The sequence below is a fragment of the Podarcis gaigeae genome, assembly GCF_964106915.1.
Source record: "Podarcis gaigeae genome assembly, chromosome: 11".
Taxonomy (NCBI): Eukaryota; Metazoa; Chordata; class Lepidosauria; order Squamata; family Lacertidae; genus Podarcis; species Podarcis gaigeae.
This window is the reverse complement of record NC_139687.1, coordinates 61,940,905-61,968,736: the sequence shown is the minus strand read 5'-3', so window position 1 is coordinate 61,968,736 and position 27,832 is coordinate 61,940,905. Positions and strand designations below refer to the sequence as shown.

The 27,832-nt window shown below is 43.9% G+C and overlaps 1 protein-coding gene across 1 annotated transcript; it reads right to left on the bottom strand.

Annotated features, from left to right (window-relative positions):
• Window positions 1-450: 450 nt before the first annotated feature.
• Window positions 451-27,410, bottom strand: UBAP1 (ubiquitin associated protein 1). The gene is made up of 7 exons (XM_083702834.1): window positions 27,158-27,410; window positions 13,725-13,765; window positions 10,385-10,509; window positions 7,340-8,260; window positions 3,458-3,658; window positions 2,595-2,696; window positions 451-1,703 (listed from the first exon to the last, which is right to left on the bottom strand). Exons 2-7 carry the CDS (start codon window positions 13,756-13,758, stop codon window positions 1,563-1,565), a joined length of 1,524 nt encoding a protein of 507 aa, XP_083558960.1. The 5' UTR covers window positions 13,759-13,765; window positions 27,158-27,410; the 3' UTR covers window positions 451-1,562.
• Window positions 27,411-27,832: the final 422 nt, after the last annotated feature.

Here is a 27,832-nt window from a genome sequence, read left to right as displayed (position 1 = left end):
CTTGGGTCACTGACAACACAGGATGTCCCCATATTGAATTATGAGCTCCACAGATAAATTCTACTATTGTTTCCATTATCCCTTATGGTAGTGGAGATGGCAGCTTCTACCGAGATCAATGGCTCCTAACTGAACTCAAATCAGGTATTGAAAAAGTTTGGTAGTGGGGTGTTGCCCCAGTTGTGTGGGACAGGCCCCGAGATCCAGGTTGCGGAAAGTGTTTTCATACTGTACTTGCTGAAGTCTATGTAGTGACCTGCGGGGGGGGGGGGGGAGAGGGGGGCAGAGAGAGATTACTGCAGGGATGTTCACTGGAGAGTTGGAAACGTTTTTCCAAAGCTCAAACTCAAGACACAAGATGTTCTAGAGATATCAGAGATTTATAACCGTTCCAGATTCATTCCGTTTCTTTTCCCTACTGCTAAACCTCTAGAGCAGGAGACCACCAGCCACATTTTAAGGTTTTATTAGTATCTCTTTCTGCAGAACCAAAATACTTAGCAAATTACTCCAAATATCAAGACTGCTTATATTTTTTTTATGTATTTAGATCTTTTAACCATGTACAACATAATACACTATTGTACTATCAAAACCAAAAGTCTGATTTCTATTACTAGATGTTAATAGATTAATGATTACTATAGCAGTGTGGAAAAAAAGGAACCAATGCAGTGAATATTAAAAAGAAAGTGCTTGAAAGACAGACCTCCAATTTCACACTGTGTATTTATTTTAAACTAATGGAGTAGCCGAGTTCCCAGATGGGTCTCTGCTTAAATAATAATAATAATAAAACCTACCAGTCTGGGGAGGACAGTAGAGCCAAGAGGTTCAAGTCTCTTCCTCAGACTTCAGAAACCAGCCAGTGGGCAAGGGGTCCAGGTGGGGTTTCACAGCTTACCTGTTCTGAGAACTTATCTGTTCAAGCACACTGGCCAGAGCGTGTGGGCGGCCAGGGCCTAAACACCAGAAAAGGAAGCAATGCAGCTTCTCTGTATGCATAGAGGCAGTTTCAGAACCAGTGTCACACTTAAATTACACGCTAACCTTCAACCAAAGCCTCCCCCCTCCACCAAATAAAACCGAAAGTTCCATTGCACTAAAGGTGGACTTGTGTTAATCTTGACCAAGGGTCAAATGTTTTCAGTAGAAGCAGACGCACAAATGAAAGCAGCTTCAAGGAGCCAAAGCATTGTTCGTTTCAGAGCCAGGCTGAGTCCAGTGCAAGATGTGGGAGTGGGATGGGGAGAAATACAACTAGCCTGGTCTGACTATGTACAACTCCAGTCGAGATTCTCCGTGGCCGAGCCAAAAAAAGGAAACTTAGGAAAGGACACTTAAACTTTAATCGAAGAACGTGGGCTGGGGTCTCTCCGCTGGGAAGAGCACCCTGGAGTGACGCGTGCCCACGGAGCTGCTCCCCCAGCTCTCTCAGCATCTGGGAAAGGCAGGATCCTTGCGGTGTTGTCCTCCTTCCAGTGCCTGCAGGGAGAGCCACATGATGGTGGCGGCAAAGGGTCTGGTGAGCAGGGCAATGTCTGTGCTCCTTCCCGCATTCTTCAACTGGCTCCTGCTCGGGTCATTAGATCTTCCAGTGCATTGTTCTGGTCATTGTTGTGTAATAATAAAACCTCTTTAATGTCTTTCAATTCAAATCCCATTTCTTTAAATTTACTCATTAGCTGGAGAAGTTCTGTTGTCTATGAAAAAGGGGGGGAAAGGAAGAGGACATCTTTAAGAGCATGCTAGGAAGAGACCCCCATCTGGAAGGAAGATTACTTATATCCTACTGAGCGTCTCTGGATCAGTCTTCCATCATTAAGGAGTAGCCACGGAAAAGCACAGAGCCCCATGCAAGAACTGCCAAGACATGACGTTTAAGAATTTACATCCAAGCAATTAAAAGACACTTAAGAATACAATTACATTAAGTAAGAACCAGACAGATCTCCTAGGTTAGACAGTTCTTAGCAACCTGGGCATTACACACCTAAGATAAATTTATATGAAGCCAGTGGATACCATCTGAACCAAATGAAACCACTATTGGAGATGACCCAGTGATTGGAGGCAGCAATGGGTTGGATGAGGGGGACAAACTCAAGCTACATCCTAACAAGACTGAAGCACTCCTGATGGGTGGTTCTCATATCCAAGAATTGGGGTGTGATGCCTGTTGATGGGAGTCTTACTCCCTGATATGGAACAGAACTATGGTCTGGGGTACTAAGACCCAGGTGGTGAGAAGTGGTGGTTATCAGTTCCAGCTAGAGCGCAAGGTACACCTGTTTCTGAAATGGGGAACAGGATTTCTACTGTGGTGCTCCTTTCCTCAGATGTAGTCAGGCAAGGCACCAGACTCTAGCTCCACCCTGAGCCTGGGGTGAAGCTGGCGGGGAGCAGATTACAACGAAAGCATCACAAGTGCAAGACAACTGCTCCTGATATTCAGAATACAAGCCAGAGGATTTGACAGTCGCTACAGTCAAAGAGCAGCACCAGTAAGATTAGCAAGCCAAGCACACATGATTAAGCTGAATCACGGGAGTGGTTCTACAGCACCACTGCGCATCCAGCAGCTGAAAACTCACCTTCTCCTCTGAACACTGATACATTTCAAGAGCAGCTTCTACAAGGAGCGGATCAAAGCCCTTCTCGCAGAGCTGCCCATGGACAAACAGGTAGTCAAGGACCTACAAGGAGGAACAGGACAGACAGGAACTGAGGCAGTCGCTCCGCAAGCATGATCCCACTAACAAGCCTTTTCTAACAAGTATCTGAAGCTTATCGGGGGTTTCTGTCACTGGTTCTTAGTGACAGGTTATCCACAAGAAAGGCTGAAGAGGAGGGAGAAGCTACACAAACAAACCTGCTTGGGCCATGCAAAATCACGCCTGCACTGATATTTTTTGAGTACAAAGAGATGAAGCTATACCAGGTCAGACCACTGCTCCATCTAGCGCAGGAGAATCTACTCTCGCTGATAGCAGCTCCCCAAGGATTTAGATAACAGTTTTTTGACCAATCTCTGGCACCCACGTTCCTTTGGCTTGAAATGCTAAACCTGGGACCTTCTACAAGCAAAACATGAGCTTTACCACTGAGTCATAATGCCCTCTCCCAGTCTCCACAATTCAGAGATTGTTTTAAGTCCAATTGGCTACCAAGAACACTTGTAACAGACATCCTGAAAGCAAACTAATATGGCCATAAAGGTCTGAAAATATTTTGTGGCTAGTTGTTGCCCCAAGTACCCCCTTCCCCTGCTGGAGCACCATAAGTTCTTGGGCCCAGTATTACCAAGATGTGTAGGATGCAAGGATCTACAACCCACATCCTTTCAGACATTGTACAGCATCTACCATTCAAAACCCAAACTAAGGCCAAAGTTGGCTTTCATCCAGTCTCACTTCCTTTTCCTGGCTTGCTGAAGCAGGGAAAAGGCTCCTCTTACCTGTTCTATGTTCTGGCCCTTCTTCTTCATTGCTTTTAGGACATCCTTGTAGGAATAGCCCATGTTGACAACAGTTTCAACACACTGCCGCTCACTAGAGGAAAGGGCCTGCAGCACGTTGATATACGTGGAGCCGCCGGGCCGTTTTGCACAGCTGGTGGTATTGGGCACTTGAGACATCAGGAAACTTTGGTGAGTTACCTAGTTGAACAAGAGGGAAACAAACCTCTTTCAGGAAGAGAGAGAAACTGGGATGCTGCAGTCTCAATGTAAGTCAGTGCAGATGTTTTCCTATAAACCCTTAATAGCCATTGGACAATACAGTTGATGCTTGGGTTGCGAATGTGATCCGTGCGGGAGGCACGTGCGGGAGGCAACCCGCAGTGCCGCATCTGCGCACACGCAGGTTGCAATTTGGTGCTTCTGCGCATGTGCAAAGCGTGATTTAGCGCTTCTGTGCATGCGCTGAAACCCAGAAGTAACCTGTTCGGGTACTTCCAAAAACGCACAACCTGAAGCGTCTGTAACCCGAGGTATGACTGTAATAGAATGTGATTGATCTGTGGTCAATCCCCTCCTCCTCTGTGGGCAAAATAATAGCCAAGAGCTCAAGCACAAGAGGTGGAGAGCTACAGGTAAGTACTTTGGGGCTCCATGCACAGCTCCTCCAAGAAGCACATGAGGTCCCTCCATGTCTAAAGCTAATCTTGGTGTGGCTAATAACTGGACAGGAAGCCACAGCAAGACTCGTTACCTCAGAAAGGGGCGAGCCCAAGAAAGACAGCCCCTCCCAGCAACATTTGATTTCATACCCTCGCCAAACCAGAATGACAAATGCTGCTATAAAGGATAAAGCCACCTACCCCTTTCCCCTACAGCAGCCTGTTGCATTTCCATGGAGGCCAGAGAAGGGAAGCTCCTTTTTTTCCATGTCAAGCGCAGAAGCGAAGCGAGTTGGCTTCGCTTGCTGCTATGGAATTCCTTGTGACCTGCCTCTAGCAGGCAAATACTTGCATACAAGGCTGCTTTGTGTTAACTTTAAGACACAATCTAATTCCAAGTAGGGCTGTGCATGATATCTGGAATAAGGAAGGAACTATGCAGAGGCGAACAGGATAATGTCCTGGCAACTGCTACTACTTAGGGATCTAAAATGGATAAATGATGGTATCAATCACTACACAGTTTCATCAGCAGGCAAGCCAAAATGCATCCAAACAGGACTCGTGGTTTTGGGCTTGGATACCAAATTGTGTTATTCAGGACAATCCAAAGTACAGCAATGAGTCTAGTGAATGCAAATAATCTGGGTCTGCCAGCAGGCCTGCTTGGCAGCATAAGTGGTGGTGGCAGAAACAGCGGTGACCTCGCAGGCCTTGCCATGGGACGTGTCAGCAGTAAGAGAGACAGCCTGCAAGGCCTCTTGGCAGCGGCGGGAGGCGGCGGCAGTTGCAGTGGCAGTGATTGATAATATCATCATTTATCTGTTTTAGACCCCTAAGTAGTAGCAATTACCAGGACATTGTCCTGTTCGCCTCTGTATAATTCCACCCTTATTTCAGACATTGTGGTAGACTGCAATGTTTAGCTGATGATAACCCCTCACACACACTGCAATTCACGATATATTGCCAGGTGAAATATTATGAAACGGTTATCACAATGTGAACTTCAAACCGGTTTTGGACGATATATTGATATATCGCCCAGCCCTATTTCCAAGTATGTTCTAGTTGCAGAACAACTAGTTGGAATATATAGTTTTCAAAATGGGAACCCAGCAATAAATTGCATTGCTCTTTCTAATCCTTAGCTATTAAAGTCAGCTTTCTTGAAATCAATTCACCCTTGAATGACAGCACTTGGGAGGAGAGGGACCCCTCTTTAGTCTGCCAATGTAAAACAAAAAACCCAATGAGCTGGCCTATTTACCATTTACCTGCCAGGAAACCCATAAAAAAGTAGTAAGTGTACCTAGAAGAACTAACCTGGGAACACATTTATGGAGACCAAGTACTCTCCCAACCTCACTGTCTTGTTTCAAGATTTCCCTAAAGGCAAACACAGTTCAGTGTAAACTAGACAAAGCCCCTGTATAGCTAGGCATACCGCCAGCTTTTGCCATGCCAGCAAGATCAGTAAGACAGGCAGAATCAATTACACGCTGGAGATAAGCAGCTGGAGAAAAAGCAGGTCCTGCAAAAAGGAGGATTCCCTTTAAAGGGATTTCCTAAAACAAGAAAACCCAGAGGAGAAGTAACAACTAAGGCAAGAACCGACAAGAGACTCTGCTGCAGGGAAAGTTACGAATGAACTCTCATACCTGCATGGCCAGAACTCACATTTCCTCGTCATAGGAAGAAGGCTTGTAAAAATAACTTCCAGGATGCGCAATAGGATTATGCTTAATCCACACAGGCCAAGAATCAGGATAATCTCTACTGGGAAATATACTCAAGTCACTGCAACATTTCAGCTTGCTGGGCAAATGCTAACAACACCCTCTCCAAGGGGCCGAGTTTTGTTGTTTTTGTTTTTACATGAAAAGAAGTCTTGTGGCACCTTTTGGCCTAACCAATTTTATTATGGTATAATAAGTTTTCGTATGCTAGAACCAACTTCATATTGAAAAGGGCCCTAGTCCACAACAGCATGATTGAATCATGCATGACCACGTATACGTACGACGCCAGGGAATAAAAAATAGATTCAAACCAGGAAAGGGCATGAGAGAGCTAGAGAGTCCTTGTGGCTTGTGAGGACACCCTCCCCAGAGCACAAGGAGGACTTCGGTGAGGGCAGAGGAACCCTCAAGGAGACCTGAGGAGCAGTGGGGCAATTTAAAGGCTGCTCAGCCTCCCTCCCTAGCAGCTGACACATGCATGGGAGCAGCAGCTGTTTTTCCGCCTGTCCTCCAACCAGCCCCAGAGCTTCAACTCTAGTTGAAGAGACAGTTGTACGGTGAGAAAGCTGGAGAGCAGGAACAGACAGGTGCTGAGGCTTTTAAGAGGATGCTACCCACTGACTCTATTTTCACTTATGCATAGGGGGGCCCGGAATGTAACCCCTGCATAACTGGGGGGGGGCAAGGGGTGCCTGTATTTAAGGCTTTAAAGGTGCCCAGCTTCCTAGAAATTAGTTTCCATTGCACACCCTGGTACAGACTGCATAGCCATCCCCAGGGAAAGCCATGGAACGCACCAGATTGTACATTCAGCCACACTGCCAACTGAACCAGAGCAACCCTCACTAGCTTGTTCTGCAAGAACATTAAGCTAGCCAGGCAGTATTAGTGGCAGAATAGCTGCTATGGAGGGAAGGGGTGCAGCAGGAACACTTGCTTTCATCAATTTATTATGTATTGTATTTATATACAGTGGACACATGGGTTGCGAACGTGATCCGTGCAGAAGGCATGTTCGCAACCCACTGCGTTTGCAACTCGCAGCGCCGTGTCTGCGCATGCGCGGGTCACGATTTAGTGCTTCTGCACATGCACCAAAACCAGAAGTAACCCGTTCCACTACTTCCGGGTTCGGTGCGGTGCGCAACCCGAAAACACGCAACCTGAACCGTCTATAACCCGAGGTATGACTGTACTGCCCTTCATCCTAAGATCACAGGGCAGTTTACAGTATAAAAACCACAAAAATACAGAACATAAGGGCACCTGTAGGCATTAAGTGCAGGCAGGAAGACTTGTCGTAGACCCCCATGCAATACAACGCATCGATCACCCCAACAGCAACAGCATGGCAACAAGGCATCTAAATGTGATTTGGGTTATTTTAGCCAGCTGCAGCCCAACCCAGCCTTTCCCTCCCCTGCCCACATCAAGGTCTCCATTCCCAAAGCAACGTTTTCAGTTGCGCAGGAACTTACCACCGTGGCTGTGGTGAGCGCTGGCATTTCATCTGTACATGCTACTGAGCTGGGCAGGGAAGGCAGTCTGGACGTGGGGGGCAACGTCTGTGCCTCTGGGCCACCGTCCACGCTGAGGTCAGAGAGCCCAGCCACGTGGTGCCCATTCAGTTCGCTGGCTTTGCTCTGCAACGAGCTGAGGAGAGTGCCGTTGCGAAGGCAGGCTGTGCCGGGGAACGTACTTGCCAGCTTTGCCGCCTGCAAGTCACCCTCGTCCGAGTCGAGCTTCGGGAAGGAGAGCGACTTGATATTGCTCACCGACGTCACGGGTGAGAGGGACACTTTGGAAGACAAGGACATCTTTTCACAACCCCCCAGGTGCGGTAAAGCGATAAGACCGTTTGGTTTGTGAAGGGGCTTGAGGTCCAAACTGGCCCTTTCCAAAGACGCCAATACCTCTTGGTCTTGTAATACAGACTCAGGTGCTGCTTTGGGCAAGCTATTGTCTAGAAGTTGGGCCATGATTGGCCCCGGAGTACCAACATGGAGCTGCAGAATGTTCTTCAGCTCCTCTTTATCGTCGAGTGTTTTTAGTTCCAGTTTGTCAAAGGGGTCTTCCTCACACTCGAAATCCGCTGGGTTGAAATCAGCCTTCGCATGGGGCGGACTCAGAACTTTCTGCTTTGCGGTGCTGCTGTTGGCAGGGGTAGGAATGAGGATGTAGTTGTGATGCAGGCTAGCAATGATGGGGTTCATGGGAGGCGGGATGGCGTTCTCTGGGCAGCCGCTGTCCGGGAAGCCTGCTTGCTTCTGCTCCTCGAAGGTTGCTTTTTTATTTGCTAGCGCCTCCTCGGCCCTCTGCTCAGCCTCTTGCTGGGCAGCCTGGATTCGTTTAATGTTCTCAGCCCACTCAATAGTCCTCTTTTCCAAGGAGAAGTCATACTGGGGGGAGAGGAAAACGCAAGACAACAAGGTAAGAAAGAGCTGCAGGAACTATGCTGGCAAACACATCTTCTCCAAAGCTTACTTTGGAAATCAGCCCCCTGCCAAATTAGGAATGGAACTACAGAGGAACCATGCCTCCAATTTCAAGAACCTTTTCAGAAGGATACTGTGAGCGATGATGCCAAAGGCTGCTGAGACACTAAGGAGAATTAGCAATGTCACACTCTCTCAAGAATGGGGGGGGGTACCTCTAATGACATGGCTAAGTGTATAAGCAATTTGGGACCAATACCAAACTGAGGATGAGCACTCCAGTTTGTCCCCCAAAATTTTTTAGCCTATGCTAACATTGCAGCTTGGCCAGGGTGGGAGAGAAGAATCACCACAGTTGCCCGTACCTATTACGGGCCGTGAGATGTCAAGATACGTTGCACAGAACCAAGAGCCAACATGAAACACAGAAGACTGAAAGTACACCAGATACAGAGATGCTTCTGCGCCTTCATTATACTTTTTTGGAGAATGCTGAAAGGGCACCTCTTTACACTTGAGGTTTAGGTTCTTAGGACCTACATCATTCCATTTATATACCAAATAAATATGGCATACTGACAGACAGCCTAATAATAATGGTTGTATGTGCTTTTAAGCTGTTTTTAAGGTTGTGCTTTTAATGATGTAACCTGCCCTGTGGCCTTAGAGTGAAGGGTGGAAAACAAACAAATAGATACTAGGTGATAACTGCTGTTTCCAGGAACTCTTCTGGTTGTGAGACTTTTATGGGTGAGCTGAGAATTTGTTTCGACCCTGAGTGAGAACCCAGAGGCTGAGAGGAAGAGTGTGTCAGAAGGAAAATGAACTGATATTGATTTATATGTGTATTAGTAACTGTATTCATGTAATTTTTTTATGCAACTGTGTATTTCTGTAATATTTTGTTAAGCTGTTTGTTGTTGCTTCTGTTTGTTCACCGCTTAGATATATTTTTATTATATTAAACATCACAGAAATTAAATAATCTAATCAAACCGAATATTATATGCCACATACTGGAAGAAAAGCCAAAGCCAAACTAAAATAGAATTAAATATGGGGACAAGTGGGAATGATTAAACTACAGCAATGTTAGGCGAAAAGGAGGAGGGTGATAAAGAAGAGCTAAGTAACTGGAACCTTGTAGTCAAATATATTAAGGAAAAAATAAGAGCTGCTGATATCAGCACAGATTTTCTTCTTTGTGCATTTACATGATAAAGGTGAGGCCCAGATGAAGCAGGACCATTTTGCAGTAGTCTGGTTGCCAGTAAATGCAATAATTTTTTTGATAATAATCATCATGAATTATACTCAATATTGTATACTTCTCTTTTATGAAATATTAACCGAATATTTAAGTTATTAAATAGGAATAATTCCCTCTTTTTAAAACCTTTTTCTACTCCATGACTTATTTATTTTTAAAACCTAGAGGGTCTTTCAGAGTTATCGGTTCCAAATGACCTGAAATTGCTGTTTGCTTCTTGAGAGCACGCAAGGATTTATTTTTAAAAACTATCCAGAAATAGTAAGGCAGACTCCCCCTGTGTTAGTGGATAACATTCACCTGGAACAGGATTAAAACCCTTAAATGTATTATCTTACAGTTTGCAAAGGTTAAGTGAGGCCAATATCAACCAGCTGTGAAGACAAAGCCTTTATCCAGCAACTTTTAGAACACCCTTAAATCAAGCAAGGGAAGCAATTCTTCTTCCTGATCTTCAATAAGAATTTTCTGCTGTTGGTTAACAAAGGTGGATGTTGCATGGATGACTTAAGCTTGCTTCAGAAGCTACTTCTCCTTATTTGGCTTTGAGGTGGATTAAAGCAGGCACAGGGCAGGTGTTGACAAACTACCCAAATCTATTTTAAGGGGACCAGAAGCAGCCGTTCCAGTGCAGTTAACAAAAGAGGGGCCTGGCTTTAGTTGTTCAGAGTGAAACACTTTTAATCTTGGACAGCAGGTTAATGCAGAATAATCTGTTACCTAAAGGCACAGTCCTGAGTATGCTTATGCAGAAGGAAGCCTCCACAAGTTGTAGACGACTTTCTGTTGCAACCCTGTACAAAACAAGCAAGTCTCACCTGGGCTTCTCTTGCAAGCTGTGGAGAGTCAGGCAAACAAAAGCCAATGGGCAAGCCAACTTTGGCTGGTGCTCTGAACTTGTCTCCTATCTTGAACGGGACGTCATCGAGGTAACTGAAGGTCCCTAAGGAGAGGGAATGAAACACATCAGTGACTTTGCATTTGTCAGTCAATACAACCCCATTTCGCCCATCTAGGCCAAATCCCCAGTAACAGCAAGGCTTTAAAAGTCTGAAACCAACAGAAAAGCAAATGAATGTTGGGGTTTATATTCAATTCAAATGTGACATGGTGTCTGGCTCTGCAAAAGCCTTCCAAAAACTGCTTCATCCCAATTTCCCTGAACACTGATAAAAATAGCCACACTAGCAGTTTTAGTTAGAAATCGCCTTCTGTTTTTATGCTTGAAAGTTCATGTTTTATATAAACATGAACTTATATAATAGCCAGCAGCACCTATATAATAGTCAGCAGCAGATGCCTTCAGTTAAACAGCCTCCATAGATGGGAGATGGGCTTAATGGGGTTCCCAGGCACCTTGAGCTCACACAGCTGCTTCCAACAGCTGTTGGCATCCCAAGTCTATTTTTCATATCGCTGCACTGTCCAATATTATCAGGCAGGGGAGGGACAGTTCATAGTATTATGCAAGCAAGAAGAGCCAACAGGAACCAAAGGCGAGAGCAACAGATTCAGGGGATCAGCAGGCCTAATTATGCAGCTTGTAAGGTGCATGCATGTTGGATATATTAAGCTGCTTTGCACCAAGCCAGACCATTGGTCCATCTGGCCCCCATCCTGTCTAGTATCCTGTCTACTCTCTGAGAGCACATGCTTCCCAATTCAAAGTCCAGGTCTGAAATAAGAAAAACAAGGAAGGAACTGCTCTGAGCATCTTGGAATCTCCCATACTGGCTGCTATCTAAATGGCCAGTGTAACCCTGCATAAACTCACATGCTGGAGAACCAACACAAGAGTCACCTTCCCCACAGCCATGCAGCCACTCAATATCTCCAGTGTGCATTGATCAGTACTCTGCACTTGCAATGTATGCCTTGGTCAGAGGAGGGAGGCACAGAAAACAAAGAGAATGCAAAAAGAGAGAGAAAGCTAGGTCTGAAAGGTGCAAACTAATAATGCTTATTGTTGCAAAACAAACAAAAAACCCGCTTCAGAACTGAAATACCTTCTTGGACAAAGGAGCAAAATTTGCGTAAAGACTTCCCAAAACACCTATCTGGCACTATAGGCGCTTCTCTGCAATGAACAATAATAGTTCCTCCTTTCTACTTCTTCTTGGTCAATTACATCACATCCCTTTTATACATAGTGATCACCTTAGTACAGATTCTTTCTATGTGCAAAAGAGGCCACCTGAGACAGTCCTGAACAAATATTACGCATCTAGGTGACAATGCACAACTGGTGAGGAAGTCCATATTTCTTCTTCCCAGGGTGTTTCCAGTTAAAGTCGTCCCACACCAATGAATTTTCCCTTGGAAGAGCTAATACAGGATGGCAATCACAAGAGACCTGCAGCTCATAAGTCCAGTTTCTGCACAGATTAGTGGTAGAATATGTGCTTTGCTCGCAGAAGAAGACCCCATGTTCAATCTCAGAAATTTAAAAGGGTCTCAGGTAACCGAACAGATTAAAATCAAGCATCAAACAAATTATGGAAGAAGAGTGAATGGGTTTGCAGTTCTAAAATGCTAGCGGATTCGATCACTCAAACCTGGTATTAGGCAAAGTACAGACATTAGTCGAGGAGGGAGGAGGTGTGTGTTTTGACTGAAGGGGAAAATATTTATCTCAGCAAATGCTTAGTACGTTGTACAAGCAGGACAAAAGAAAGAAGATATCTGTGCCGTTCAGCTTGCAGTCTCTTCTTCTTTTGTATGCAGAGACACAGCTTGAACTATCCAGAGCTGCGCTTGCTGCAAAGCTCTCTTGTGTCATCATTAGCTTCCTTTAGGTAGAAATTTTGTATTGTCAACTTGAAATCACATCGTGGGAGAAAGGCACTGTTCAGCAAGAGCCACATGATAGAAAACCACAACAAGGGCTATGTGTCTATGCACAACCATCCCCCCTCCTCCACCAAGTGGAACACGGATTGTTTTTCTCTTCTGTCTTCCAACCTACTGCATTTTCTTCTTCCAGGTTAAGGCTGGCCTAACTGCTTATCTGAAGATGGCTTAATTTTGGGTTGACCCCTGACCAGACTGAACCTACTACTGTCAGGTCACTAGTCAAAAGGGAATGCCTTCCAGTCAATACTACTATTTTGGGACCAGAGATCCTCACCACATCTCAGGTTACAGATCCCAACTCTGTTATAAGTAGGGGAGACCCAGGAAAGGGCCTTGTTTGCTGTGGTGCCAAACCTCTGGAACTCACCCTCTGTGAAGCTGAATTGTCACTATCAGTTATCATTACAGTGCCCAGTTAAACTTTACTTTTCAAGATGCTTCATTCTGACTGATGGCTTTACTTAGCTTTACACTGCTATTCTGTTTAATGCTGTATAAATCTATTTGTTGGCACAGTTTCATTTTCAACATTCTGTACACCACTTTGGGACACCGTGTACCTGAAAAGTTGTGTGTAAATGCTTAAAAACAACAATGAAGCCAGCTCTTCCATGAATACCTTCACAGTATTTCTTATCCAACTGCTTAGGTAAAGGTAAAGGGACCCCTGACCATTAGGTCCAGTCGCTAACAACTCTGGGGTTACGGCGCTCATCTCACTTTATTGGCCAAGGGAGCCGGCATACAGCTTCCAGGTCATGTGGCCAGCATGACTAAGCCGCTTCTGGCGAACTAGAGCAGAGCATGGAAATGCTGTTTACCTTCCCCGCTGGAGCAGTACCTATTTATCTACTTGCACTTTGTGCTTTCAAACTGCTAGGTTGGCAGGAGCAGGGACCGAGCAACGGGAGCTCAACCCGTCACGGGGATTTAAACCGCCAACCTTCTGATGGGCAAGCCCTAGGCTCTGTGGTTTAACCCACAGTGCCACCCGTGTCCCTATCCAATTGCTTAGGAACACCCTAACCTATGTTTAGAAAAAACAAAAAAAATTCCTTCCAGTAGCACCTTAAAGACCAACTAAGTCGGTTCTTGGTATGAGCTTTCGTGTGCATGCACACTTCTTCAGATACGAAAGCTCATACCAAGAACCGACTTAGTTGGTCTTTAAGGTGCTACTGGAAGGAATTTTTTTTGTTTTGACTATGGCAGACCAACACGGCTAACTATCTGTAACTGGAACTATGTTTAGAAAGACAGCCTCCCCTTGCCACACCTGAAACAAAAGACACACATTTCACTTACCATGAAAGTCGGACCTTGACTTCGGAGCAGCCATTTAGAATCTGAAAGACATTTTGAAACAGCATTAGTGACCTTGCATCACCACACCTCCAACACGTACTCTCCATCCAGTGGAGTCATCCCGTAAATATTAGTTCAGCTTTTTTAATGTGACAGGTAACACAACCTTCTTTATCGACAGAGTTCCCTGTGTTCTACACACCTGAGATCTGGCATGAAAATTTAGATCCTACTTATCATTGTTTTTGTTTTTTTAAAAAAGGGTTATGAGAATCAGAAACAAAATTGAGGAGAGGGCCTTATGTGGGCAGGGAGGGGGGAATGTGCCTCCTTTGGCCACTAAGTTTTGTGAAACAACTTGCCACTGTGACTGCTCAGATTGCTATTACTCCATTCCTTACTACAGTCCTCTCTAAACTCTGCATCAAAAATACTGTGATCCCAATTATGGTATTTGTGCATGCATGCTAACATAATTTTTAGTATGCAATCAGGTAATCCACAGCTTCTCCAGCAAAAATGACTGCAAGAAACCATGAAGTGTCAGTTTATCAAGACCCCCCCCCATCTATACCCAACAGCCCTTTCCTCTGCACAACCTCTATGCCACAAACTGTCAAATGTCAGTATCAATTATCAGCAAAGCAAGGGTCTGTCTGTTGCCCCTTCAACAATCTAATGTCCAAGGGTATACAAACGTACTCGTTCCACAACACAGCTTACACCAGGCAGACAGGAGGAAACTTCAAGCCTAACGGCTTCGCTTTCAGTATGATCAAAATCTGCAAGTCTGGATGCTGCTGATCTAATCTTACAGATGTGCTGGGTATTCCAAAAGTGTTTCCACACATGCACATCTGTGTAACTCAAGGCCTGGCCTCACCTGGAGGAGTTCCTGTTGCAACAAAACTGCTCCTATTCTTTACCAGCAACAGAAAATCTGAGGCGGCGGCACTTTCACTTAAAGGCAATCCAAGGTACTGTATTCTGAAGAGTATTTTTTGACATGGACATGGCAACACCCCCCCCCCAATTACTTGAGGCATAAATAAATCAAAGGATGAGTTAAGTCCCTGACATTACTGGGGCATGACACAGGCTAGAACTCAACAGGGATTATGAAAAAGGAGTCTCTCCCTCAAAAAAATGAAGGTTTTGGGGATATTGAACAAAGCAAAACCACTTGGCTTCAGCCGAGAGAAAAACGTGAAGTCATGTGAAATTATCACTGTATTGAAATCTGTGTCAGAAGAATGACACAGCATTCCTTTGGGCATTTTGTTTTCTGTGTATTATCGCAAAGAAGAATATACTCTTTAGTTTTTATCCTGCGGTATCCTGAGTGACAAAAATGTAAACTTAAAAGACATTCACTTTTATCAAAAGAAATTTTAATGCTGTAAGCTGTCCTCTGATCTTTGGATAAAGGGTGGTATATAAATTTAATAAATATAAATTAAAATAAATCCACAGTGGACATGAATATTAAAAAACCCGATAAACCCCAAACATATCTACACACAGTACTCTCTCTGGTATAAAGGACTCAACAGATTCAAGTTTGAAACAGAGGTATGTCCACACCTATTCTTATTCAGTGATTCAACAGGAGACTCCTCTGAAATTAGGCAGTTCTGAATGAATCAGGACAGGGTGGGGAGCAAGTTTCCCCATTTCCCCCAAATTGCACTGCTTATAAACCGGATCCAATTTAGCATGGACTTGGACTATAGAATACCTTTCATTAATTGTCATTCAAGTGAGAGCAAAAACTGCAAAAAAATTAGCAGGGGCAATTAGAGTAAGATCTATTATTTGATTATTGATGTAAACCTCCAAAATGTATTTCGTATACATATTCTGTACTATTTTCAGTACATTTTTTATTTTTATTTTACTGCTACGGCTAGTAGCTGATGCAAATAAAGATTCTTCTGATCTGATCTTTCATCGACTGTACCTGTTATTCCACACTATTGTCACAACTGCTATACTTCATAGACCACAGACCTTGAAGGGGAGAAATGTTTCTTAAAAGCAGCTTGGAAGAGACACACTGATATCTCTGTTGTGACAACTGGTGCAACTATCCATGTATATAAAAATGGAGTGCTTCCAAATCTTTATCTCTCTGTCACATGGAACATAATGCTGTTGGAGAGCAGCAACATTTGTGAAGCATTTCCTAAGGATGCAACATCCCTCACCATTACTCTTAGGACCCTGATTCAAAACAGTATTTTTTGACAGCCAGCATGGTCTAGAAAGAACAGCAGCCTTCCTCAATCTGCAGCTCTCCAGATCAGGGGTCAGCAACCTCAGACCTTGTGGTGGGCCAGACTATATTTTGGAAAAAAATATGAATGAATTCCTATGCCCCACAAATAACCCAGAGATGCATTTTAAATAAAAGCACACATTCTACTCATGTAAAAACACGCTGATTCCTGGACTGTCTGCAAGCCGGATTGAGAAGGCGATTGGGCCACATCTGGCCCCCGGGCCTTAGGTTGCCTTCCCCTGCTCCAGATGTTTTAGACTACAATGTGACTTCAGCATGCCTGAAGTAGATTTGTTAGGACTTAAAAGCAGGTCAAGCCCTGATTTAAAAGCCCTTCCTCTGCCATGAGCTCATTGCGTGACCATGGGAAAGCCCAGTTCTGTACATGGGAGTAAACTGGCTTCATCTCATAAAAGATAAACCTAATGAAAATGAACCATATAATTTTAATGAATAGATCAGGGGTGGCCAACCTGGTGGTACTTCTACTGAAGACTTGGTCAACAAAGATAAATCAAAAGTAGCTTTATTGTATGAAAACGAGCATTTAAGGAGAAGCCTTCTTCTGAGCCTTATCTCACTTGCCACTACTGTATCCTTCTGTAACTCTTCTCCCAGTTGCATTCTTTTAGCATAGCTCCAATACAGTGGTACCTCAGGTTAAGAACTTAATTCATTCTGGAGGTCCGTTCTTAACCTGAAACTGTTCTTAATCTGAGGTACCACTTTAGCTAATGGGCCTCCTGCTGCCACCGCCGCACAGTTTCTGTTCTCATTCTGAATCAAAGTTCTTAACCCGAGATACTATTTCTGGGTTTGTAGAGTCTGTAACCCGAAGCATCTGTAACCCGAGGTACCACTGTGCTTGATTTCCTGGTCAAAGTGGACCTAAATGGCTGAAAGAGATCTTCGGGAGAAATGAGGCAGGCAGAGAGTGGCTTTTAACCTGTAATGTGTCTGCAACTTCTTTTCCTCCCACCCCGCTTTGTATGCTGGAAGCAAATTCAGGGAGAGGGATCCTGCAGTTGTTGAAGTTCTCATTTTGTCCTTAAGTAAAGGTAAAGGTAAAGGTACCCCTGCCCGTACGGGCCAGTCTTGACAGACTCTGGGGTTGTGAGCCCATCTCACTTAAGAGGCCAGGGGCCAGCGCTGTCCGGAGACACTTCCGGGTCACGTGGCCAGCGTGACAAAGCTGCATCTGGCGAGCCAGAGCCGCACACAGAAACGCCGTTTACCTTCCCGCTGGTAAGCGGTCCCTATTTATCTACTTGCACCCGGAGGTGCTTTCGAACTGCTAGGTTGGCAGGCGCTGGGACCGAGCAGCGGGAGCGCACCCCGCCGCAGGGATTCGAACCACCGACCTTTCGATCAGCAAGTCCTAGGCGCTGAGGCTTTAACCCACAGCGCCACCTGCGTCCCCTTTGCCCTTAAGTACCACCTCTATATCTCTCCCTGTTCACATGCAGGCCCAAATAGGTTTGCCTCATATTTCTCTCGCACATTAAATCGAGCATTTAATTTTCAGCTTCTCTGTTATACGTTTAACCTGTAATTGGATTTTGTTCAGGGAACATTAAGTCATACATTTTTATTGTCTTCATGCAACTATGCAATTCCATACTAATTACCATCTTTCACCTTCAGCCTCAATGAGGTGTATATAATAAGCCAGCCTTTATCTTTCATACTATAGCAGCTTTTGCAAATCAGTAAGAATTAAGCAGACAACACACATCATCACAAGCTAATGCCCGGTTCCCTTAAATTAACCAGCCCTCTTTCCCTTAGTATTTCAATGGAAACACAAACCAGGTGCAAACAATTTACAAAATGGAGCTGAGTAGGGCTAGGATCCTGGATATCACACTTTCGATAGATAGGCCTAGCACATTTCATCCACTGATAAGCAACAGTAACCCACCGAGAGGGAGATATCAGGAGACACAAATGCTATGGGAGATCTTTGGCTTTCATGCCAGAATTGTAAGCTTTGTAGAGGCATGACAGCTGGGTAACTCATGTTGTAAAAATAAATAAATGCAGGAGCAGATAAACATTGGGTCTCAACACATAGGGCTCTTTTATTATTGCTATACAAAGTAATTTGCATAAACTTTTTTTCAAAAGGGCCCAACAAAAGATGTGGGCATCATGCGGAAGGTCATTTTGACAGCCAAAATGATGCCGATGAGTGCATGCCAATACTTTCCCCGTTTTTGCATGCCACCTCCTTCCCATCCCCATCCACTGAACATTTCCAATCTGACTGAATTGCCCAGTGTGCCATAGCCAAGGCTGCTCACTTCATAAAATAAATCCCATGCTTCATGGCCACGTGCAGACAACTGGAGTTCTTAGAGAACCAAAGGGTGTGATGTTCCCACCACTCTTAAGTTTGCTCCACAGGAAATTTGTGACCAGAATAAGAAAAACACTGCAGCACAGCAGCCTCTCACATAGTAGCTAAGCCCCCAAAGTTCTCAGTAGTGATATAATAACAGTATTTCCCTTAAGGCTAAGTAACCAAGTACAACATTTGGCTAAGTGGATTTCTACTCCTAAATAAATGAAGGGTGCAAGGCAAACAATTTGGCATCAGGTTACCTAAATGACTTCGGCCCCTATATTGTCAGATGGGGCACTGCTGAGAATACCACGCCTCAGGGGTGCACTATAAGCTGGGATTTTATTATTGCAGCTCCAGGCCTCTGGAATCAGTTACCAGCCAAAATTAGACCAGCACCTATCATCTTGATGTTTAGGCAGCTACAGAAGACATTTTGGTTTAAGAAGCCCTTCCCAGAAATGTGACCCAGTCATTTAATGAAACAGTAATTCTATAACTGTAACAATGGTTTTTTTTTGTTTTAAAAATGTTTATTATTTGTAGTTTATCTTATTGTGGCACTGTTTCAATAGCTTTGGCCGTGAAGCAGTTTATAAATCTGTTAAATAAAAAATAGCTCTCCTGTTGGACAAATATGATATATCCACAGTTTACTGGAATGGTCAATACAGGGACGTCCCAAGAGATTGTGATCTACTCACAGAATAACAAACTGGCAGTGATCTACCCCGGGGGGGGGGGGGGTTTCAGGTGGAAGTTGTTGAGCTTTTTTTAGGGGAAAAAAGTCAAAGTTGTTGACCTTTTTTGGGGTTCTGGTCAAAGTTTTTGAGCTTTACTTAGGTTAGGGAGGTATATTGACCTTTTTGAGGGAGTTCAGGTAAAAGTTGTTGCTGTCTACTAGTGACTGCAAGCATGCCCAATCGAGATCAACTAAAATGTGGAACAGAAAATTTAGGATGAGAAGTGGCCACGCAAGAACAGCAAAGGGTTGGGGTTTTTTTTAAGGCAGCTGGAATAAAGGCATAATGAACCCTTCCGGGGTCTTCTTGTGTCGCCCTTGTAACAAAAAGTTACATTAAAAGGTACTTCACACTTAAGACTATTCCAAGATAGTAAAGGTAAAGGGACCCCTGACCATTAGGTCCAGTCATGGACGACTCTGGGGTTGCGCCACTTGTCTCACTTTATTGGCCGAGGGAGCCGGTGTACAGCTCCGGGTCATGTGGCCAGCATGACTAAGCCACTTCTGGCGAAATCAGAGCAGCGCACGGAAACACCGTTTACCTTCCCGCCAGAGTGGTACCTATTTATCTACTTGCACTTTGACGTGCATTCAAACTGCTAGGTTGGCAGGAGCAGGGACCGAGCAACGGGAGCTCGCCCCCTCGCGGGGATTCGAACCGCCGACCTTCTGATCGACAAGTCCTAGGCTCTGTGGTTTAACCCACAGCGCCACCCGCGTCCAAGATAGTCTGCAATAATATCTGTCTTGTCATTCATCCAAAGATTTTCCAGATCATTAAAAGGTAGTTTTTCCCATTCATACAAATTACTCATAGGATGGTGTTGAACAGACAGGATGTTCGCATATCAATCCATTGCCTTCTCTCTGTACACAAAGAACACTTGTGCCTTTCTCTCCCTCCCCCCCCCCGGAAAACCCCCCACCTGTTGAGGACAAGGGTCAGAGGACCATGCAGCCTTCATCCAGGCTGATTTTCTGGCAGCTGAAGCAAGTCCAATTTTTAACACAGCACAGCTACAGGGCAGAACAGTCTTCTACCATAATAAGTAACTGCTGTCTTTCATTGGGTTCAGTAACTCATTCTCAAAGTATGTGCAAGATTATTACCTTGAGAAAATACACACACGGGCTACACCCAAAGGGTCATGACCTAAATGGCACAAAACAATAATCCATGTAGGAAAGAATCAAACTCAGCTGGCAGCATAAGCTGAAACTGATCCCACAACCACTGCTGAAAACTCAAATATATAAGCTAGGCACCCTATGGCTCCTTGAACCAAGGTTACAGTGGGCAAAATGGAATGTCTAGTTGACATTTTGATGGACTGACTAGTGGTGTGAGGTGAGAATATTCTCTGCTAGAAAATTCTCAGGAGAATGTTCTCCACAAACTGTAAATTCTAATGTAAGAACCAGTTTTACAACCCACATTTTAAAAATCTAGTAAATAATAAGTCAAGCTGTAATATTGCCAGTGTAAGTAATGAGTAATGATTATTATTTTTTATCCAGTTACATTACTGAGCATTGTCTCATTCACCAGTGGCAGTTCTGAAATGTGAACTACAGAAAACATTTTTTTTTTAGTTTTAAAAATGCTATTCATTTAATTTGATGAACATTTGGATTTATATGTATTTCAACTATATGTAACAGCCTTTTTTCTATTTTGGTGTGATTTTATTCTAAGCAGTTCTATACCCTTGGACATACAGTGTGATTTTTTTTTACAGGAAGTCGCTTTAATGCTTTATACACTTAAATTACCTAGGCCTATACAATTATGTGTAGCAGCATGTGAGGTGGCCTTGATTTAAACAGTTGACATTTCTATACTTTTATTTAATGCCAGTAACTCTTTTTTGCAGTGCCATTCAATGGCAAAAGGTGCCATTTACCAGAGACTGACATACTGAAATATATGATCATATAATGATCATATATTTAATGTTAATGGCTTCTTTTTTATATGTATGCATATAGTTTTGTTTATCAAGCTGTGTTTTAGTCACCAAAACAGTTATTAAGTGTTAGCGCTATTAGAAGCACAAGATAGCCTATTACTGAATTTACTTATATCAAACCTTCACGGCATTGCCCCATTGAATAAAAGTATCTGTACAGTTTTTGGTTGCCATCTGAACAAGTTTACCCATGAATAAACATGTATATTAACTAATTATATCATTTTCAATGCATTAAAATGGTATCATTTTCAATGCATTAAAATGAATATTCTCCTATTTTAAATGAAAATCTCTAATATTCTCATTAATATTCTCCAAAAGATTATTCTTGAGAATTTAACATCACTAGGACTGACTGTGATCAATTATCAGTTAAACATCTGGGGTCATTCCACATCAAATCAATGCAAAAAACAAGGGTTTTGCCACCAACCGTCTCGGATTTTGATGAAACTTGGTGTACACCCTTCCCTTATGGTTGAAAGAAACCCCCTTTAATTTTCCCCCTCTATCTCAAACGGTTTTAATTTTATAGCACTTCAAAGTTTTGTGAAATCTGTGTTTCTGTTCCTCTTGAGATCCTCGGCCTTGTGTGCATTTTATATTTTTTCTCTATAACCAATGATCAGATCTCTTTGAAATTTTACACAGCGCTCAATAACATGCTGAGGATTTCAGGAAAAAATACACCAGCACTCAAAAGATTATATAAATGCCTAATTAAATGTATAAATGTAGTTTTTTGGTGGAAAAATGAGGTTTAGAAAACCTAAATTTTCAGTGTGAAGGCACGATGGAATCAAAAGTTTTTGATGGTGAAAGTTATTGCAAAGACATGCTCTTTCTCAACAAAGAATAAAATTTATGGGTCTCTTATGTCACGCGGGAAGCAGCCCAAGGGAGGATCTCTGCGGGAGTGATCCGGTCCATGCCTGGTAAGCCTTGCCGACCCCTGGCCTAAGGTGAAAATGATTCCACAAACTGTTCTCAATAGTGGCACTGGGTACTTCAACCGGAGCTGCAACAAGCAAAGAATCAAGGCCCCTCCGAAGTCATCCTCAATATGTGTAGCTAGTTGGTCCCGGTGGGTTTTCCTGGAGCTTCAGAGGTCCCTCCCCCACACGGGGAGTCAGTAACCTCCAGACTATCCAAGATAACTCCACTGGCCTGCTACTAGAGAAGATAATGCAAGCTGCAAAATGAACCTCTTTGCAGCCCACACTGCCACATAGCAGGCACTATTATGTTTACTTACCAGTGTTCGGCTGACTTCCGAGCGAGACTTGTGCCATTTAATAATTATTTAATCAATGTGTTTTTTTCTGTACCAGGTCAAGGATTTAACATCAACATCAAGCCATTTTTACATCTCTGCTTCTAATGTCCTGTTATATGTCTATGCAACTTAATATACTGCCCACTGGAGAACTAGAAAGGCCTTAGCTGCCAGGGCATCATAGAGATTTATACCTCCATCTCTCAACACATTTGAATTAAGTGAGCTGTACTGAACACCAATAGACCTTACTTTCAGGTAAACAATGTTAAGATTGAAAATGTTCAGAGTCCTTTTAATTCTTGAAGCTCCTCAACGTCTTTAAAAGTAAGTATCATCCCACAGAAGAACACTGAGAGCATTTTCCCTATCTGAAAACCTCAGTCGAAATGTTTCTTTTAAAAGCTGTCACAAGACAGCACGCATGTTAACATTTGAAGTTAAAAAACACTCATGATTCAGATTACTTTTTGCTCGCTATTTATTATGCCAGCCTTAGGATGGAAGCCAAAATACTCGGCATTCCCCTAACTTTCTACAGAAGATCAAATTGCAACAGCACTGCAAGAGTGTACATTGCTTAGTTTGCAAGAATCTTATGTTTGCATAAAATTGAGTGATGTTCAACTCAGTCATACTCAGAGCAGACCCAGTGAAATCGACGGACTTGTCTACTCTAGGTGTAACGTAGCTGAAATCACCAAGTGTGCTTCGTCCCCCTTTATCTGCATGGCTAACTTCTATAAATGTAAAGTGAAAAGTTATTCAGGCCATGAATTAATTATTGCTGCACACATTATCATCAAGTCTAAGTGCTACCTTAGTTTTAAGAGAAGATTCATTTCTCCAACTTTACTCAGGGCTTGAAATTAGCAGGGAGCCAGGCACATTTTGCACCAAAATATTCACCATTTGTGAGCACTTCAAAAACTCTGGGTGCCATTTTTGGAACCTGGCTGACACTCAAGGATTATTGAAATGTATGAGATTTGAAACCTCAAAGTATATGTTAGGGATAGACAATATGTTAAAGGAGTTTAACAATAAAGAGTAGAGTGTTTTGAAAACTGAAGTATGTTACCAGTGTTACCAGTGACACTTTTGTGTCAATGCAAAAGTGAATTGCATATTAACTCATGCTTATCAAAATAATAAATAAAAAGTGTTGCAGACCCCCACAGTGAAGACTAGATATCCTGTTTTGGTACCCACAACCAAGGTCCCAGAAGCCATTTAGCTCCTACCTTTTCTAGTCCAGTTTCTAACACTGACTTTACCATGCTCCAAATAACCACAGTTTGGAAAGCTAGTGTGTTCTAGTGTTTACAGTGTTGGCCTAGGATTCAGAGCACAAGGCTGAAAACACTATTCAGCCTTGCAGCTCATTGTGGGACCTTAAGCAAGTCACTTTTTGCCTAATCTACCTCAGAGTTGTTGGGAGGATAAAATGGAGAGTGCAAGTACCATGTAAGTCAGCATAAGGTCTTCTGGTAAGAGATGGAATATAACAGCAATAATCTATCAATTAAATATACTGTAGATATATAGCCTGTTAAGATTGTATGTTAATTGTGCCAAACAAAGTCTCATTCAGCATCACCTCTGCTAATTTTTTAAAAGGTTATGTCTGGAGGACTGGCAAGGAACCCATGAGAAGACAACACGCCAAATGAAGTAACTGTGACTCAGTAAAAGGAAGTTGCACTGCACACTAATTAACGGTGTCATCACCTACAGAGTTCCCCACCTCAGGCAAACTCAAAAATTGAAATAAAAGAACAAAGCCTATTATAGCCAATCAGAACACAGCATTCCTCACCTGAATTCTCTTGTCTTTTAATTTTAAATCTTGCTCTTCTTTGAGGGAGCTCACGATAGCACACATGCCCCCCCCCCAAGGTTATGCTCACAAGAACTATGTGTGGTAGGTATGGCTGAGAGCGTATGACTTGCCCAGGTCTTCTCGATGAGCTCAGAGCCAGAACAAGGATTTGAAACTGGGTTTCCCCAGTTCTAGCCCAACACTTTAACCACTACACTGTTTCACTGATAATGGACATTGATTAGAAAAGTTATTTACTTCCGCTGGGATCCATGTCCCTCACAGTATGTGTGTGTTTTGAGTTGACTGGAATCCACCCCAGGCCAGAAAAAGGCCTTTCTGTGCTGCCCTACCCAGTCAGAATACCTAGTAAACACAACTGACTAAACTACCTACAGAGAACAGTGAAAGCATTATTCTATTCCAAAGACAAGACGGAAGGCTTTCGGGATGAAAGCCTGCAACAGTGTATTGAGAAAGGTGGTGACCTATCTTCCCAATTCTGAAGCGAGTGGAAAATAGTAGTATTAGTTACAGCACAATCCCGTGCATGTTTTACACGGAGACCTCATGTTAAACTGGGCTTATTCCCACGCACGTAATAAAACTGCGCTGCTAGGCTCTACTCAAGATATAAGGGGATCATTGGAGGATCAAAGTTGGGGAATATCACATACAAAACAAAGTCTCCTATTCTTCAAACCTTTCATAAAGGTTTCCAATAAATAATGTGACCCAAGAGATTTTTCACATGGGAAGCTATTCCACATGGGATGTTTGAGAAGAGGACTCCCCATTAAAATGACAGCATGCTTATATACTTTGGGATCTTACCAGTCAAAAATGAGATTTTTTTCCCCTCAAGACACACAAGCTCTGTAAGTCCAACACCAATCATGTTAAGTAGTGATATCCCTCTACCCTTTCAAGCAGCCAGAAGCATATACTGCTAAATAAATACACATATTTGCTTTGAACAAACCAGCCAAAAATTTATTACCTGTCAAATGATGCAGTTCCTCACTTCAAGAGAAATGTATATTTGAAATACTGGTACTCTGCATTAAACAGTGACAGTGCTGTGTTCTACACAGTCAAGTCAAGTCAGCAAAGGGAAGGAGCGAGACCTGAACTCTCTACCTCAAGTAAAACACTGGTCTAAGGCTCTAAGCTATTTGGAAGAAGGCAGGATATATATGACAAATATATCTCCATAAAATAAACATCTCCTCTGTTGGGCAGCCTTAGTCACCTGTTCTACGGTCTGCTCTGAGAACAGTAATCTCTACAATATCCTTACAAAGTACACCCTCATTATCTCCCTCAAAATGCAAGTCAGAGGCGAATGGGTTGTTTCCTTTAAACTACTTATCAGGAACCAACAAGGGAGAGATTTCAGAACAGGGAATTTCTGTTGCTATTTGCACTGCAACAGCCAACGACTCACATTTAAACAGAGCTTACTCTGTTCAAAGCACTCAAAATACTCTCTCTTTTCCAGAACTGGAATATGCTAGTCACCAAAATGAGTCTGAGCTACAAATCAGGAAATCACCAGTTTGCTTCCATCCCTCTGCCACAAACACACAAGGGCACCTTAGGGAAGCAACTGTCACTCAAGTTGTTCCAACTCACACAACCAAGAGCTGGTAGGTCCTACTTACCTTAAGGACTGCTCTAATCACAGCAGGATAGTGCAACATGAAGGCCTCTGACTAATCAGGAGCATTTCATTCCTTACAACAGCCCTGTGAAGTCGATTGAATCCTACAATTCCCATCCGCCAGCCAAAGGAGCATGAGTCACCTATTGCTATTCAAGAAGGAATGCCAGCCTGGACAGAGCGGAACACGAATGCATACAACTCCCCACTTTGCTTTGGCCTTGAAAAACTGATCCCTCCCCAGTGATCGACTTTTCATCCCACCCTCCCCACACACTCCTTAACTAGCTTCTTTCCTATTGCAAATGTATTGGGGAGGGGGGCTGTTTATTTGTTATGTTCTTCTTTTTATTATGACTTTTATGTCCTCATCTTGTATTTCTATGCTGTGAACCGCCCAGAGACCTACAGATGAAAAGCAGTATGCAAGTACAATAATAAACAAACGAACCAAATTCTGCGACCAGGAGAAGACCCAATCTCTCCCTCTTTAGCCAAGGGGGGGGGGGCGCAACAACGGCCAGAAAGGCGGGACATAAGCACACACACTATATACACATACAGAGTGTTTTTTTCTGGGAGGCCGCAGGGGTACGCATACCCCTAAACACTATGTGAACCTTTGTACTTTTGTCAATTTACTGTATTTATTTTTAGCAATCTGAACTAGGAATTGGTGATTTCCTTGAGTCAAAATGAGAGTATCCCCATAGATAGACACACATACATACATACATACACACACACATAACAGGGAAGAACTGTGTGTGTGTGTGTGTGTGTGTGTGTGTGTGTGTGTATATATATATATATATATATATATATATATATATACACATACACATTTATATAGTTAGTTAGAGGCACTGAGCGTCAGTGAGGGCCACCTGAGGATGAAAATCCGGGCCGCGAGGGTGGAGCTGGGGCCACCGGCGTTCAGACCCCAGGGGAGGGGAGGGGAGGGAGGGGGCAGCGATCTTGAAGTCGGCCAGGACTCGAACTCGGGACCTTCCAGGCCAGGAGGGCTCCCGCGACCACCGAGCCCTCCCTCCCTCCCGCCCACCCAGGGGGACGGAGAAGCGAAGCCCCCGAGTCCCTGTCAGGGATGGAGGTCCGCCTGAGGGGCGCAGCCAAGGCAGCCCGGGCTCATCCCCCCCTGCGGGGGTCTTCCCCTTCCCCAACCCCGCCCGCCCCAGCGCGCCTGCGCAGAAGGACGCGCGCGCGCACACCCCTCAGCGGCGAGGAGAGAGGCGCGTCGCCCCACCGACACTCGCCCCCTACTTGAGGGGCGACCTCCGCCGCTGCCGCCGCCGCCTCCGGCCTACTCACCCCGGATGACGGATGCTGAGGCTGCTACTCGTACTCGTCACGCTCGCCCGCAGCTCTGCCAGCTACAAGTCCCCGCCGGCCGCGGCCACCACGACGACGACGAGCCGCCTCCCCTCTCCGTACCCGCCTCGGCAACAGCGCGACGCCATCTTGTCTCCCCGCCCAACGCGCACGCGCGCAAGCTCGCACGCACGCGCCCCCCCCCCTCCTCTCCGGCCGGCAGCGACGCGTGGCGTCACGGCGCCGATGACGCGACGCGGAAGAGAGCGAGAGCCGAGGCGCTCGAGAGGCGCTTCCGGTTTGCAGGCTGCGGCCGCTTGTCGGGAGGAACTAATAATTTTTATTTTTAAAAAAATATTATTATTATTATTTCATTTTTATCCTGCTTTTTAAAATACAAGCTTTTATTGCTTTTTAAACAAATACAAGACATGCCGCTTTATATTTGTAAAGGGAGAAAAATCTCAGAGCGGTTTACAACACATTAAAACTTCAAATAAAACAATCCAGAACAAAATGTTCCTGAAGAAAGTCAAATATAAAGTGCACGTTCACAGCAATGTGATTAACAGGAAACTAGAGATTTGAAAATAAAACATGGCTACATGGACAAAACAAAAAAAAATCCTTCCAGTAGCACCTTAAAGACCAACTAAGTCAGTTCTTGGTATGAGC